Consider the following 14819-nt stretch of genomic DNA (forward strand, 5'->3'; position numbering starts at 1 on the left):
GTGGAAAACTACATAAAAGCAGGGAAGTTTGCACATTTCAATAATTCAATTTAATTAGGTAATTATATTACTCGTAAACACTTATAAATTCATGTGCACTTACAGCCACATAAGTGCATAAGAGCAACACAAAATTAAAAAAAATGAAATGTATTTTGGAAACAGTTAAAAAAGAACAACAACAATAATGTTGACTCAAATGAATATGAATTAATTTTCTTCCGAGTTCTTGTTTTTAAAGATCCATTATATATCTGGTAACAAAATATGTCAGTGGTTTTGCTCAAGACGTTTTTAGGGGTTTACATACAGACAAATAGCAAAATTTAAAATGTTCAACAGAATTTCTTGAAACCTGGCATGTTGTTTAGAATATAAAAACAGAAACATTTTAAGCCAAATAATTGAGAATCGCTATTTTCGTGCTTGAGTTATCTGCCCCTAAATGGGCAAATCTTTGCTTCATTCAAGGGCTGATACCTTACGGTAAAGGTAAACAATACCTTTTTATTTTTCTTATTTTCAACTAGCTCACTGCGATTTGTGTCATTTCAAGTACGAATAAATAGCGCACTGTTTTACCCCCTCTTTTCTGAACTTATTTTTTCTTACAATATGGCATATATTTAGAGAATTTAAGTCTCTTTATCAAATGAAAAACAGAAACAATTCATGGAATTGCATGTTTTATGTGTTGTTATCCACTATTAAAAAAGAAAAATAACCCAGAAATAACGAAAAAGATTTTGTATGTATAAGCGTTCTGCTCTTGGCATGACCTCAACTTAGTTAATGATTCTGATTCAAGTAAGAAATCAAATCGGTGACACCCAAGTTTTTTCGCTTGAAATATTTCTGTCATCATATTCTAACAACATGCCAAGTTTAAAGAAATAATGTTGACCAGTTTTATTTCTGCCTATATGTACATTTTGTATATATGTATTGTTTGCCGAATCATGTCAATTATTTCTGAGACATCATCAGATAAAAATCTCTCAGATTCAAAGATTACGTTTCTGACTATGTTAACAAGTGTAATGAAAGATTCTTCATAAAATCTGAAGCCAGAATTCAAGATACTTTAAATTGTACGTTCCCGATCTTAAAAGTGAAATGAATCTATTTTGAAAAAGATAGATGTAAAATCATAGTTACTAAGTACATCATTACAAAAACTGTTAAGAGAAGACTGGTTAGTGTTAGTTGGAAAAAAAGCAGTTAAACATCCGTATATGTGTAGACTTTATTTACTATAATTTATTACACCAGTGATGCATATTCCACAAGTCCCCATTTCTAAACATGACGGGACTTGAAATAATATTTCGAGATTTATATTCCAACTGATGTAAGTAATAACGTTTGTGCAAAATATCATATCTTTCGCTCACTACGTTTTTTCTTATCCTGAAAAATTACCGACGTTGCAAAACGTTTCACACAAACTGGGCTACTAATTAGGACTAGTTATTCTTTTAAACGTCAGATGTATTAAATGAACGAATATTTAAACTAATCATAGCTATCCCTAACTTGATATATTATATTTATTTTATGCTTTTCAGTGGATTACTGATTTATCCGTGAAAATTATATTTGATAATTTCACAGTGAAAATTATCAAAATATAATTTCACTTTTTTCAATGACGAAACTACTTTTTTTAAGATTTTCCCCATGTGGTACCTCAATTTAATTTTTACTGACAATTCTGACAATATCAGGCTGTTAAAAAAATAGCAAAGCTGAAATAGATAAATAACTTAAATGTCAAAAGAAATAAAGAGAGAAAACTTACTTCTATTCCTTCAAATTCCAATCACAAAATTTCGTCTCTAATTTTTTTTGTTTCGTTTTTACAGTCTGAAAAATATATTCCTTCCCCATGCTAAACTGTTCTTGATGACATTTGGGCATATTAAAGTATCCTACAAGCAATAACTGCCGTATGCTTTATGAAAAATTGAAAAGCATTGACAGCCATCACTCGTAAAATAAGTAAAACAACCCAGCGTTCCTTACAATGCCTTAGCAAGCTTCCAAGTTTTCCATTTTCCTAGCTCCTTTTCTGAATGTTTTCACTTCTGTCAACACTTATTTTTTGTCTGTTACAATCCTCAAATAAGTTTTCTTTCTTTTAAAAAGGTGTATGACTAACAAATCCAAATTATATCCTTCTGAATCTTACACAATTATTTTCCTCCCATGAAATACACAACTTTAAAAAATGGCTGCCGCTTACATTTTACAAAGCCAGGTCTAATATAAATTCGCAGTAAGTAACAGAAATATGGATTGATGGTTGGACTTTTTCTCCTACAAGAATCGTTTGTTTTTATTATTAAAACAAGCGATCATTCATATTTTTTTAATAAAATTAATAAATATCACCGTCATTTAACCTTGATTGGCGGACTTATTTTTCAGCTCAAGACTTCTTGTTTTTAATGAGAAATTCCCTCTAAATGGGGCTCTCAATGGGGGAAACAGATTTTAATATTAACGTTAAAATTATGGAAATTTCGTTTTAACTTGTTTTAAAGCATAAAATAAAAAGAAAACTTGTCTGTTGTTGTGTAAGATGTAATTTTATTTCATCTCGTGAACTTTAAAAACAGTATTCTCACTCGTGGCTACGCCACTCGTGAGAATACTGTTTTTAAAGCCCACTCGATGAAATAAAATTTCATCTTACACACAAACAAACAAATATCCTCTATATAATCCAAATTTTAACTTTAGTTTTTAAAATCCACAATTAAACTTGAAGTTAGCTAGCAAAAACTAAAGCCTTAGTCTTGATTATTTTAACTGGATCTGCATGTTGATTTTAATATCATATAGATATTTTCCCCTTATAAGTTTATCAAGTGACAATCAAACATTAAAAAGAATGTTTGTCAAACAACTTACGTTCACACTGGCGGCCTCCGTTGGTAGTCTTGTAGAATATCTTATTATTGTAGCACTCAATGCACTTTGTGTTCGAATATGAAGTACATCTTCTTCTTCTACACTGATAAATATGGGAACACTCTGGAAAATATTATACTAGTGATTAATTTATCTGACTTTTTAATATTTAACAAGATAATGTACTATATCCAAGCCCTTGATTAAATTTATACCTAAATGGCCCTTCCAAACTCTTCAATCAATGAAGCATTTTATTGAAACCTCTAAACACACTTATGTCAAGTTAATCGTCTTGACAATTGGTTTGGCGTTGGATTTGAGAATCATCTTCAAAGGTTTAAACTAAGTTATAACACTTCACAATAAATTTAGGCCATAATACGTTATATGATGTCAGGAATATGTTCAATATTTGATGTTAAAAAATGTTTCACAAAAGAATAAAACTCCACGCAATAACATCCACGCTATAACAAGATTGAAAATGTAGTGAAATATCGAAATATTACTATATGTTAAGTAGACATTTATAACATGCAACACATGTAGTAAGTAATTCCCCCCCCCCTCCCCAACATGATACAGTATTTTATATCATAATCGTAGATATACACCGTTGTTTTGTTCACGTTCAGGACAATAGGGATCAAAATTTAAATACGCTTTATAAATCTGATTTTGTTGATGATGGTAGTGGTGGTTGTGATTGAGATGATGATGTTGTTACTTTAAACAAAGATGATAATGATGGGATTACAGGTATGAGGTTTTGGATGATGATGACTTTGATAAGGATGATGATTATCATGATGCAGATGATAATGATGATATTTATAATAATGATGATGATCATGATAATAATTATATCGATGATGATTGATATCATGATGGTGAATGGAGTAATGATGATGATGAGTTTATTTATGACGGAGATGCTGAAGAAAATGATATGAAATGATGTTGATAATTAAGCTGATGATTCGGATATTTATGAAGCTAATGTGACGAAAAAGCCTGATACCTTTATTCATTTACATTGCTATTCCCCTTTGTTTTAGAAACCCTATTTGTATGGTTAAAAAAAGAAACGTATCTGAAACGTAGGTTAATAGTATTGATATATTATGATTTGTTTATGTTTTAGATCTCGTTAAGACTTTAGAATTAGTTATTTAAGGAAGTTAATATAAATATGATTATTGTTTATAAGTAATAGATTTTTAGACACTTGTCAAGCAAGTTAATCATGAAACTTTTAGACGCTCTTGGGGCAAGAATAGTTCTTAGCCAGCCAATCAGAATACATAAGGTATGTAGATTGTTTTCATTGGTTTTCAGAGATCACGTGGTTCTTGCATTAATATAAAAGCAGAGACGCAGGCAGATTTTTGGAGCCTAGGGGCCTCCGTGGCCGAGTGGTTAAGGTCGCTGACTTGAGATCACAGGTCCCTCACCGCTGTAGGTTCGATCCTCGGGTCGAAATCTTTCATGTTAGGAAGCCATCCAGCTGGCTTACGGAAGGTCGGTGGTTCTACCCAGGTGCCCGCTCGTGTCTGAAATAATGCTCGGAGGGGCACCTGGGTTCTTCCTCCACCAATAAAAGCTGGAAAAAATCGACGAAAGAATCTCGGCGGGACGCTCTAGGATGGCCAGTCTTGAGTGTACGGTCGCCCATATGGGCTTTCCGGAGGCGACCTTAAATAAACGCATTAAAAAAAAAATTGGGAGTTGCAGCTGAGACATCGTCTAGGAAGGTCGTATTAATTATCAGCTAATTAATATAATATTGGGGACTTTGTGCCGTAAATACAACATAATGAGATTGACTCAGATATTTAGAGCATTGCGTTCTGATACTATCTTAACATTAAAGCATTGCGCTTTGTGTTCAGGGTTTAATCTTAGTTATATTTTAGTTGTACGGGTTGCTGGTGAGATTAATGAAAGGCTGAACATATAGAATGTAAAGTAGTTCTTATAGGTTGATGTGTAAAATTATTAGGAAACATTTATAGAAAGCTAACCATAGGAGTGATATAGTATTTCCCATTGGTTGTGTTATAAATAGAGGACATTGACTTGATAAGTAAATTGTTTGAGCTATATTGAAATATCGTATCTTTATTAATTCCCATTGATTTTACTGTTATTTAAATCATTTGAGAATCATTTATTACCAATCATAAGGCAAAGTAGCCTGAGAAAAATTATATATATATATTATAATAGTCAAAGCTATAATTTTGCATATTTCAAACGCTACCTAAATTATAAGACAGACGCTCGGACACGTTACACTGATGATGATGTTGAAAATGATGGTAGAGATGATAATAATAATAATTATTATAATTATTTTGTTATTGTTGTTGATGATTTAGATGATGATAAAGACGATAAATGATCATGAAAATAATGATTGCAAGTATGATGATCATGATCGTGACATGGTTGTAGATGATGTTCATGGTGATGATGACTTGCAATGTGGATGCTTTATTATGTTGTTTTGTTTATTTTATTTTTTGTTTTTTGTTTGTTTTTTATAAGGGGGGGGGGGAGATTTTCCACTGATCTAGCCAAAAGTAAAACAAAGATTTAAGTGATAGAAAAATAAAGCGCCTTAAACTATGTGTTCAATTTGCTAAATCTGGCGTAGAATTTTTTGTTGTAATTTTAAGACTTTTCGATTTTAATAGTGATTCGAAGGGATTTGTTTAGAAAATCTGTATTCATTTAAAGAATTTATTTAAATTATTTCATTTCTAGTTTATAAAGATTGATTTAATGAATTTCATACAATTCCAAATTAAATTTAAAGGAAACGAGGTTGTTTAAAACAATGACCTATTTGTGTAATATTTTCACAACACGTTCAATAGAATTCGTCATTACATCTACACCAATTATTTCAATAGGAGTAAACACCGTTATAATTTTTTTGTTGTTGCAATTTTGCGTGCTTTGTGCGTATTTACTGCCATAGTCCCTGTCATGACCGCAATCTCTTAAACAATTATAATAGTCTCTTTCCGCTTTTTACAAAATAGATCTCGTTTTTGTTCCCCAACCACAATTCCTGCTACAGTACGACCATGACACAAAGGGTTCCCAGTTACAGTTACATGTTTACTTACACCCACGGAGCAACTTGCTTCGACATTGGTGGATGTAAAATGTATAACGGTAAATACAATGAGGTGAAATATTACTATCATCCTCAATAATGAGGAGAACTACGGCGCATGCTAAACATTCGTGTAAATATTTACAACTGAATGAAACAACAATCCAAAATACTCGGCGAAGTTGAATAAATATCGCTTTTGACCATCATTTGTAACCAATGGTAAGATATAAAAACTTTCAGATAAACAAGTATGTTAACAGTTGGTTAAAACAGCAGATATGGAATTTGTGAACAAGGCTTTAATTGTTTTAAGTTTAAACGTCTGGAAAAATGAAGTTTCCATAAAAACTATTAAACCACGCTAATTCAAATGTGAAAAACAAACAGTCCGTTTAACAGAAAAACACCCTGATCTGTACTATGCAGACCTATTCCTTCTATGATAACGTTATCGCGCTGGAAATTGCAAGAAACTCAAAGCAATTGTGTAAGATGATAAATTAACATAGGATTCTGTATTTTTCAAAATTAATCTTGATTATCAGCGGACTGATAATTAGGCTTAAAAGTGTTAATCAAAGCTCTGAAGGCACTGAAATCGTTTTCTTAATACCATTTTTAACAACATTTAAGTCCTAGCTTTTATTCTAACAATAGAAAGAAAATACTCGGATTTCCAAAAAAGAAAATTAACTGAAGTATTTGTTAAACATTTAATGACTTAAAAGAAAAAAATAATGTCAATTTGTTACACGTGCCAGATGTCAAAGCAAGCTTATTCGCAACACGCTAATTTGTACAATTTATTTGCCCAACAGTTCCATCATATTTTTTCCCTGTTTGCATATTACTCCACCCACTGACTGACACTTTTAATGGAAAGGCAATGTGCACTTTATTTGTATGAAAGTTAAAATTGTAGCTCCAAAATGCATGTACTTGAAAGTATATAAGCCATACTATCACAAAAATGGTGACATTGACGATGCAAATGATGATAGTGAGCGATGATGATTATTAATAATAATAAGTGGGTTGATGATTAGATTTTGAAAATGATGATGATTGCATTTGCAAACTTTACATGCGTTTGTTTGAAAGAAATAAAAATAAAACAAAAACCAAACAGTAATATTACCTTGCATGTGATAGTTAACGACACCGGCTCGTGTAACTCGGACGGTTTTTCAGCATAATTTAAATCTCATAATTAGAATGTTGAACGTTTTTCATCAAAACAAAAATGCGCTTGTACGATAACTACCATACCGTGCACGAGGAACGCAAGCACAAAATAATACGAACGGTTCCATATGTATTTTGAACGCGAATATATACATGTTGTAGTTTCTTTTATCTAATTAGTAAGTTTGTGTTTACACAACAACCATAACCAAACTTAAAATTATTGACTAAGAAGCTTACAAAATATCATATACAGTCAAACTTCGTTCGCTCGAACTCGGAGGGCCTATGCAAATTTGTTCGACAGATCGGTAGTTCGAGCCAACCGAGGTTGAACTATTGTTACGTAGGACATAGGCCTAAAAGTTTTCCAGCTTACATCGTTCGAATGATAAATACGTCGTTATAATTGTTTGTTGGTACATTTGTTCGTTGAATACGTCATTAAGAATTATTATCACATTGTTTTCATATGAGTATTAACGGTTCACTGTGCTAATCTGTATCCATGCATATTGCAATTGTTTGAGTTCTATTGCAAACGTGTTCAACAAAAAATATATTTATATGTTTATTATGTGATATACTTTATTTTAAACAATGAATTAATAAAAAAATTTTTTTTAATTTTTTACTGCATCATCTATTTGTAGTCATTTAAATAAACACACGTACAAGTATTATTATATAAAAAGATAACATTGAAACAATTCACGTTACATGAACCACAGTCGTAATTATTTTAGTAATTAAAGCCGTCCGGGTAAACGACATTCTTTATTGACTTTTGCACATTTTACTTATATCACGAGTTTTTTTATTGTTACAATAAACGGCAAATAAACAATATCATTACAACAACTAAATCGGTTACAACACCTCTTATCTTGTATCAATTAACCTTAATTGCCTTTATAACAAATTTGAAGGTGTCTTTAAATAACGCAAGGAAATACCAACAACATTTATGAAATAGTAGCAATGTTGTCGGGACATGTGTGGTCCAACCATATTTATTTTATGCGAATGTTTCACAGAACATCTTTACATAAAAATATGCTATGTCTTATCACTTCATCGATATCTTTAATAGATTTAAAATTAAGTACTGAAATCTTCAACTTGAGTTCATATACTTAAAGTGTGCATAGAAGGAAAGCGTAAATCGTTATATCAAATTTATGTTGAAAATACTTTTTCGATGACTTTCTCTTTGTTTCTCGATTTGTCAAATTTTATTAAATTAATGTAAAAAGAAAACAACATTTGGTTTTTAAACTTATTAATCCATACATCAAGATAAACTGGACATGAACTTTCAATGAACTTTCATTTTGTTGTAAACTTTTGAATGCTAACAGTAGGAAAGAAATCTGAACCTTTACAGCCATTTCCATATCCAGCACCGTAGTAACCATCTTCACATTCTGTACATTCAATACTGTCAGGAGATCCTCCACATCTCTTCTGTCCAGATTTACAGTGGGCTATATAAATGTGTCTACAATCTAAATAAGTAAGGATATATTTTGTTTGTTTCAAAAGCAAAAAAATGGTGAACAAATCAGTGTAGTCTAAATTACATTGACTTTTTAAGATTATGCTAGTGAAAACAGAGTTTAACCAATTATGATTTAACGTTATAAAAATCAAGAAAATGTATTTATTAAGATAGAGAGTTAAACAATACATGAACAACAACAACAAAATCAACAATACAAAAAACAAGCGGCTATCCCTCGGTTCATTACTTACAGCAAAATAACATGATAATTGCGGAACATAGCCTAAGGATCCCGCACTCGCGACAATACAGCAGTTCATTTAATGAACCATATACATTTGTTATAATAAGACGCCAATAATATGGAAACATACTTTTTTATAAATATTAAATGTAAATACTTGGACGTTCTTTTTTATCTTATCATTTAAAAGGTCTTTGTCTTGTTCATACATTGACAACACCTTCCAGATCTCCACGAAGGACAATTACATCCTCCAGAACCGTACCATCCGCCGTTGTAGCAATGCTGGTTACAGTCCTCCTCGAAATATCTGTTAATCCTAAAAACACATGATTGACAAGTCCGTCCCCGCCTTCCTCCTCCACATGGCTCTGAACAGCTGCCCCATCCAGGACAGTGTGGGAAACTGTGTGGTCTACATCCCATCACTGATTAACAAAGGAAATGGGAGAAGGTGTGTTTATTGACATATTCAACTGACCACAATCATTGCATGCAGAACAATTTCTATTTATAAAGATTATGATTAAATTATAAACGTTACTAACGTAATCGTGTTTAACTGTTCATAATATAAAAGATACGATAAAAACGTAGGAGGGAATCACGTGACTTTGTCTATTCATACCGAATAATGGCGACTGCTGATCCGTAGAATATTCATAATTAAGTCAGTTTTCCACAAACATTTCCGGAATCCAAACTAAATTGAGTCAACTATAGTTTCTTTATGTAAAGATCATAATTTTGTACCTTAATGAATTAAAATTAGCTTTCTTTCTGTTTTAATCTTAGAAGCCTATTGCAAATTTAGTCTTATTTAAGATCTTTACTGATGGTTAGTAAAGAAAACCAACATTTTCTGGGCAAACTAATAAAAAAAAGTTCGCAAATGCTTTCAAATGAGATAAAAGTTACTATGATTTTTCTAAACTTTCCAAATTTTATTCATTTCTAAATAACATTGTCGGTCGTTATTACGGACATGTAATGACAATGAAATTCCGTTGTGATACTTTCACCGTCACAGTATATTCTAACACGCTTAAATTATTCCCCTATAGAACAGTTATGACAGTGATATGCATTATTATACGATATATGCACAGCTTAATAAATGAATGCTGGCACGCCATTTGACGTCAAATATTGCGTTATGACGTCAGATATGACGTGAATAAATCAAATGATGTCAGGAAAATTTCTTCTACCCTCCATGGAAGCTCAGCATATTTTATCATTTATTATTTTTATTATTGGCACTGAATACGAAAAAGGTATTAAACATTTTCTGCATAATAGTAGTATAATTAACGGTGTACCGTTAAAATGTTTTGCCTTGCGACGTTCGTACATGTATTCCTTCGCATTTTAACTCAAACTTTGTGTTATTTGAATGTTCCAAAATAGTAGACGTCATGTAGTGATTGTTCTGTTTAACTGGTGCAGGAAGAGCTCAGGTGCCTCATCTTGCAATATCCAGGCACTAGCGGCGGGCACCTGAGTAGAACAACTTACAGTCATTCCGTAAGCTAGCCTGATAGTACTTCACACGAAAGGATCCAAAATCTCTGGTATACGAGAGGTAATCAATCAACGCCGGCGCGTTGGTATTTCGTCAGGATTTTATTGCAGAAACAATAAAAAAAAACAACATAAAACTGCAAATACATTATTTAAATCGGAGTTTGGCTTCCAGATTTTCATATGATTTACTTGGCCGAGCTGGACTCCGAAATTGTTTTGGCCAATTAAATACAATCTTATATAGCAACTAAAAACCTTAAATTTTAACGCCATTTTTAAAAAGCGGCAAGTATTGCTTCAAGCGAAAGATATTATGATGATAAAACATGTAAGTTTTCATGATGTCTTTTTTTAAATTAATTGATCATATTTACACCGATTTTTTTTATTTCTCCTGCCTTTTCGTTTGGTTAATTAACAGCTCCGACATTCTTCTGTTCTTTCAAGCAATAGTTGTAAATCATTTTGCAAGGGACGAAAACACTGATAATAATATTTCTGAGGATAATTACGCTTCAAATATGCATTATATACAAACAAACCATGCATATGGAAGTTTACATGATGCACTTGGCAGGAAAGCCTGATGTCCCACCAAATGGTGTATTTGATTTATATAAGTGCTTGTATAGGAATATTGTTTATTGTCGCTCATTCCAATACTTATTATTCTATAACAATTATTATAAACTTCATATGACTGTGTGAAACCTTGACCACACTTATTTCAGGTCAAACGGTCAGGGTCACTGGAATCTGATATACCAAAACAATCAACGGGTCATAAAGTGAAAATGCATATACATAGAGATTTTATTCTTTCCATGTGGATACATCTTGATATATCTAGTTTTAGGTGACCGCTTCGGGACCAATTGCTCCTTCGTTATGAATGGAATATTCCTCTCTTAATTCTATCAGTATCAATGTTGTTCTTAAACAAAGAGAGCTGTCAGTTGGAAATGTAAACACACCACATGATATAGAAATGACAAATCGAGTCGGTACTAGCTTTTTCAAAAGCTAACCTTATCATGTAAGAGTTAAGTTTTCAAACCTGTCTAATTATTTACTCGGATATGTTTAATTGCAAAAGATGCTCAATCTGGGATCCATGGCAATAGTTAATCATTCAATACCTTTTTGCCCAAGCTCAAAATTCCCTTTTATGCATGACTGTTCTAATTTGCTCTTTTTGTCTTTGATATCATTTTTAAGACCGGACATTGTATAAATATTGCGTTTCTTTAGTGTACCCAAGATACCAGAGGCCATGGGAGCTGCCATCCATTTGACATCCATTTTTCAGGTGTAATGTAATTCACTTTACCTTTGTTGAGAAAGGTAATGGTCATCTGAGCGGTATGACAAGAGGCGCGTTGATGAAATCATATATCATTCTCTCTTCCAGGAATAAGTCGCGGAACATCTTTTTGAGAAGTGGCTGAAGAACTTTGTCTATGTAATATTTTGCATTGACTTTTACCCCCATATTGATAGAAAGTAGAGGTATCTTGCCGTAGTAACTAATCACGACCAAAACCATAAACCCATGTGCAAATGCAAACTCCAGATTGTCCACGTCTGTCTAATTAGGTCGAACGTAGCAAACATGCCGTTGATCGTAACTACCGCCTATACCAAATATAGGCTAAATTGTGGTGACAACGTTTATCAATTTGCCACAGTTAAGACGGAGGTATAGACAACATGATCAAGCAAGTCGTTAAAAAATCTGGGCCTCATAAAGCCTATGAAAGCGGCACTTTTCCCTGAGTTTTGCTTTTAGAATTTCTGTCGTTACTCTGTCGACCATGCCTAGTTGAAGATTTTACATACGACGTCAGCAGTAGCTGCTGTCCGATGTTTGGTAAAAGATCCATTTGTACCAGTTTTGCGTATGTTATTTCGAATTGCACATTAACCATGTTAAATGCGATGCACAGAAGCAGACAAAACAGTATCTGCCATCTGTTGTAATTACTTATTTCACAATGTTTATGTAGGATTTTTTGCTTAAAAAGTCTTCAAATAATCCCCTCAACTTAATCATATATTTTTGGGTACACATATTGAAATCTCAATTCAAATGAGATGGGTATATGTATAATACACTACTTTACATCAATTAATCGCTTTGCACAAGTTTTTATAAGCTATACGATCTTATAACGTGTCATGATTGTGTTTTGTAATAAATTGAACACCTCTTGTAGTACGAACCTAGTGAGGGGCAAGTGGTTTGAATACATTTTGTAACTATATAAAGTGTCTGGTTCGGTTAACTAAGCTGGCACTATTGTTAACATAAATTCAAACAATTATCTCTTAAACCATCACACGAACAAGATTGACTTAGCACCGATATTGGACAAAATCTACTGCATATATAATAAGCAAGGTCTAGTTTGGATTCCTAAAATGTTAGTCGCAAAAATGTAACAAAGTTATGGACTTTGCACACCACTAACAGTCGTCATTACATTGTTTAGTGTACAAAGGCACTCCTCGTGACAACCGTTTAATAAAAGTCAAAACCGTTTAACGATATACTTTTTAGAATTGGAATTAAGATTCGAAAAGAAGAAAAATAACTTGAACTTAATATGACTTGTACAGAAACAATAGTAGTTTGATTCTATATTTTACGACTACAATACAGGCTAAATTTAATTACTCACCTACATCCTCGATATACGCAAACCACACCAATAATTGTAAGACCAGTAGCAGCATTCTAGTTAAAAGTATTTGAACATTCTTTAAAAAGATATAAAATCATATCGTGTAATGATGAGTAACAATTAGGAACTTAACCATTTTGTGTTAAATGAAAAAGATTCTAATATATTTTATCTATAGCAGGAATTCGAAAATTCGTAAAAGAAATAGTTCAAATACGACTTCTTTTTTGCATACATCATACTATTTTAGCAATTAAAATATTTCAAAGATTACGCCAAAATACCCTGGTCCAATATTCAATTAATTAATGACTTAAAACTTCTCCTTTTTGTTCTCATTTATTTAATATCAGTATCAATTTAAATAAATAGGACGTGCCTGAAATAATGCACGGAATGGCATCTGAGGTCTTCCTCCACCAGTAAAGCTGGAACGTCGCGATATGACCTATACTGTGTCGATGTGACGTAAAAACCCAAAACAAACAAACCAAAACAAATACAGTTGACTTGAAAACGCATATTTATCAAATTGTAGAATACATTATTATTCATTCACATGAAATTACCATTTAATGTGTCAACTTACAACCGGCTTCGGCAGAATTTCATATTTGACAATAAATTGGTAGATGTTTGAATTAAGAAACATTCGCAAAACGATGTGTACCAAGAAGAAAAACGTGTAGTCTGAACATAAAACAAAATGAAATTGAATGTTGAAAGGGTATATCAGATTAGTTTGCCCATGTTTTACAAAGAAACTGTCATAGACAAATGTAAACAGCTGGCAAATACAGGAATACTGATACTACAAAATTAGAACAAAAAAAGATAAAAAGGAAGGAATTTTAAGTGCCACAAGTTTAAGTGCTGCTGGTACGATATATTTCAGCCTGTTTATGATACGATAACTAAGCTCACAAGTATATTTATATTCCCCTTAAAACTTGTAAAGAACAATACTTTAATAAAGTGAACATCTGATTGAAAACTTTTGTACGTGCGTTTAAATATTTGTGAATTTCTATTATCAAAGCCATCATAAAAATGTAAATTGAATTATGTACAATAAAAGTTTAACTTTGTCTAATCTAACATATTTGTTGTGCACAAGTATAAAACATTTAATGTTTTCGTAGAATGTGGATTAAAATGATATAACTTGAATTTAAAAATTATTATTTTTCAATATCATTTAATTTATGTAATATGTAGAAAACAGTTCTAATTATTAAGTTACATCAACCAGCAAATGTGCATTAATTGTCGAAAGCAAACATTTAATATGCAAACTTAAACTCAAATATTTATTACATATTAAATAAAATAAATTTTACCTTCTTTAATAAAAATATATCACATCATCTAATTCACGGGTTTGAATTCCACGTAGTAAAGACCTGAACTTATGAACAATAAGGAACTCGATGAATCAATTTTATACGTAGTGATACGGAAGTGTTTTAGAAAGAGCTATACTATAATTATACGGCCAATTTCACATTGCATTAAGTATTCCGACTTCCGACTTCATCCATTTTTAAGACATATACATGTACGTATCGTTTTATGACATTCCATTAACACTGAAATATAAGTATCTCCTTAATGCAAACATGAAGT

The 14819-nt window shown here is 31.9% G+C and overlaps 1 protein-coding gene across 1 annotated transcript; it reads right to left on the bottom strand.

Moving 5' to 3' along the window:
• Nucleotides 1–2138: 2138 nt before the first annotated feature.
• LOC132719042 (protein disulfide isomerase crld-1-like) lies at nucleotides 2139–14703 on the bottom strand. The gene is made up of 5 exons (XM_060702780.1): nucleotides 14534–14703; nucleotides 13191–13246; nucleotides 9192–9410; nucleotides 8614–8742; nucleotides 2139–3039 (listed from the first exon to the last, which is right to left on the bottom strand). Exons 2-5 carry the CDS (start codon nucleotides 13243–13245, stop codon nucleotides 2888–2890), a joined length of 555 nt encoding a protein of 184 aa, XP_060558763.1. The 5' UTR covers nucleotide 13246; nucleotides 14534–14703; the 3' UTR covers nucleotides 2139–2887.
• Between the last annotated feature and the right edge of the window lie 116 nt (nucleotides 14704–14819).

Source organism: Ruditapes philippinarum, unplaced genomic scaffold, assembly GCF_026571515.1.
Source record: "Ruditapes philippinarum isolate M1 unplaced genomic scaffold, ASM2657151v2 ctg11665_1_1_1_1, whole genome shotgun sequence".
Classification (NCBI taxonomy): domain Eukaryota; kingdom Metazoa; phylum Mollusca; class Bivalvia; order Venerida; family Veneridae; genus Ruditapes; species Ruditapes philippinarum.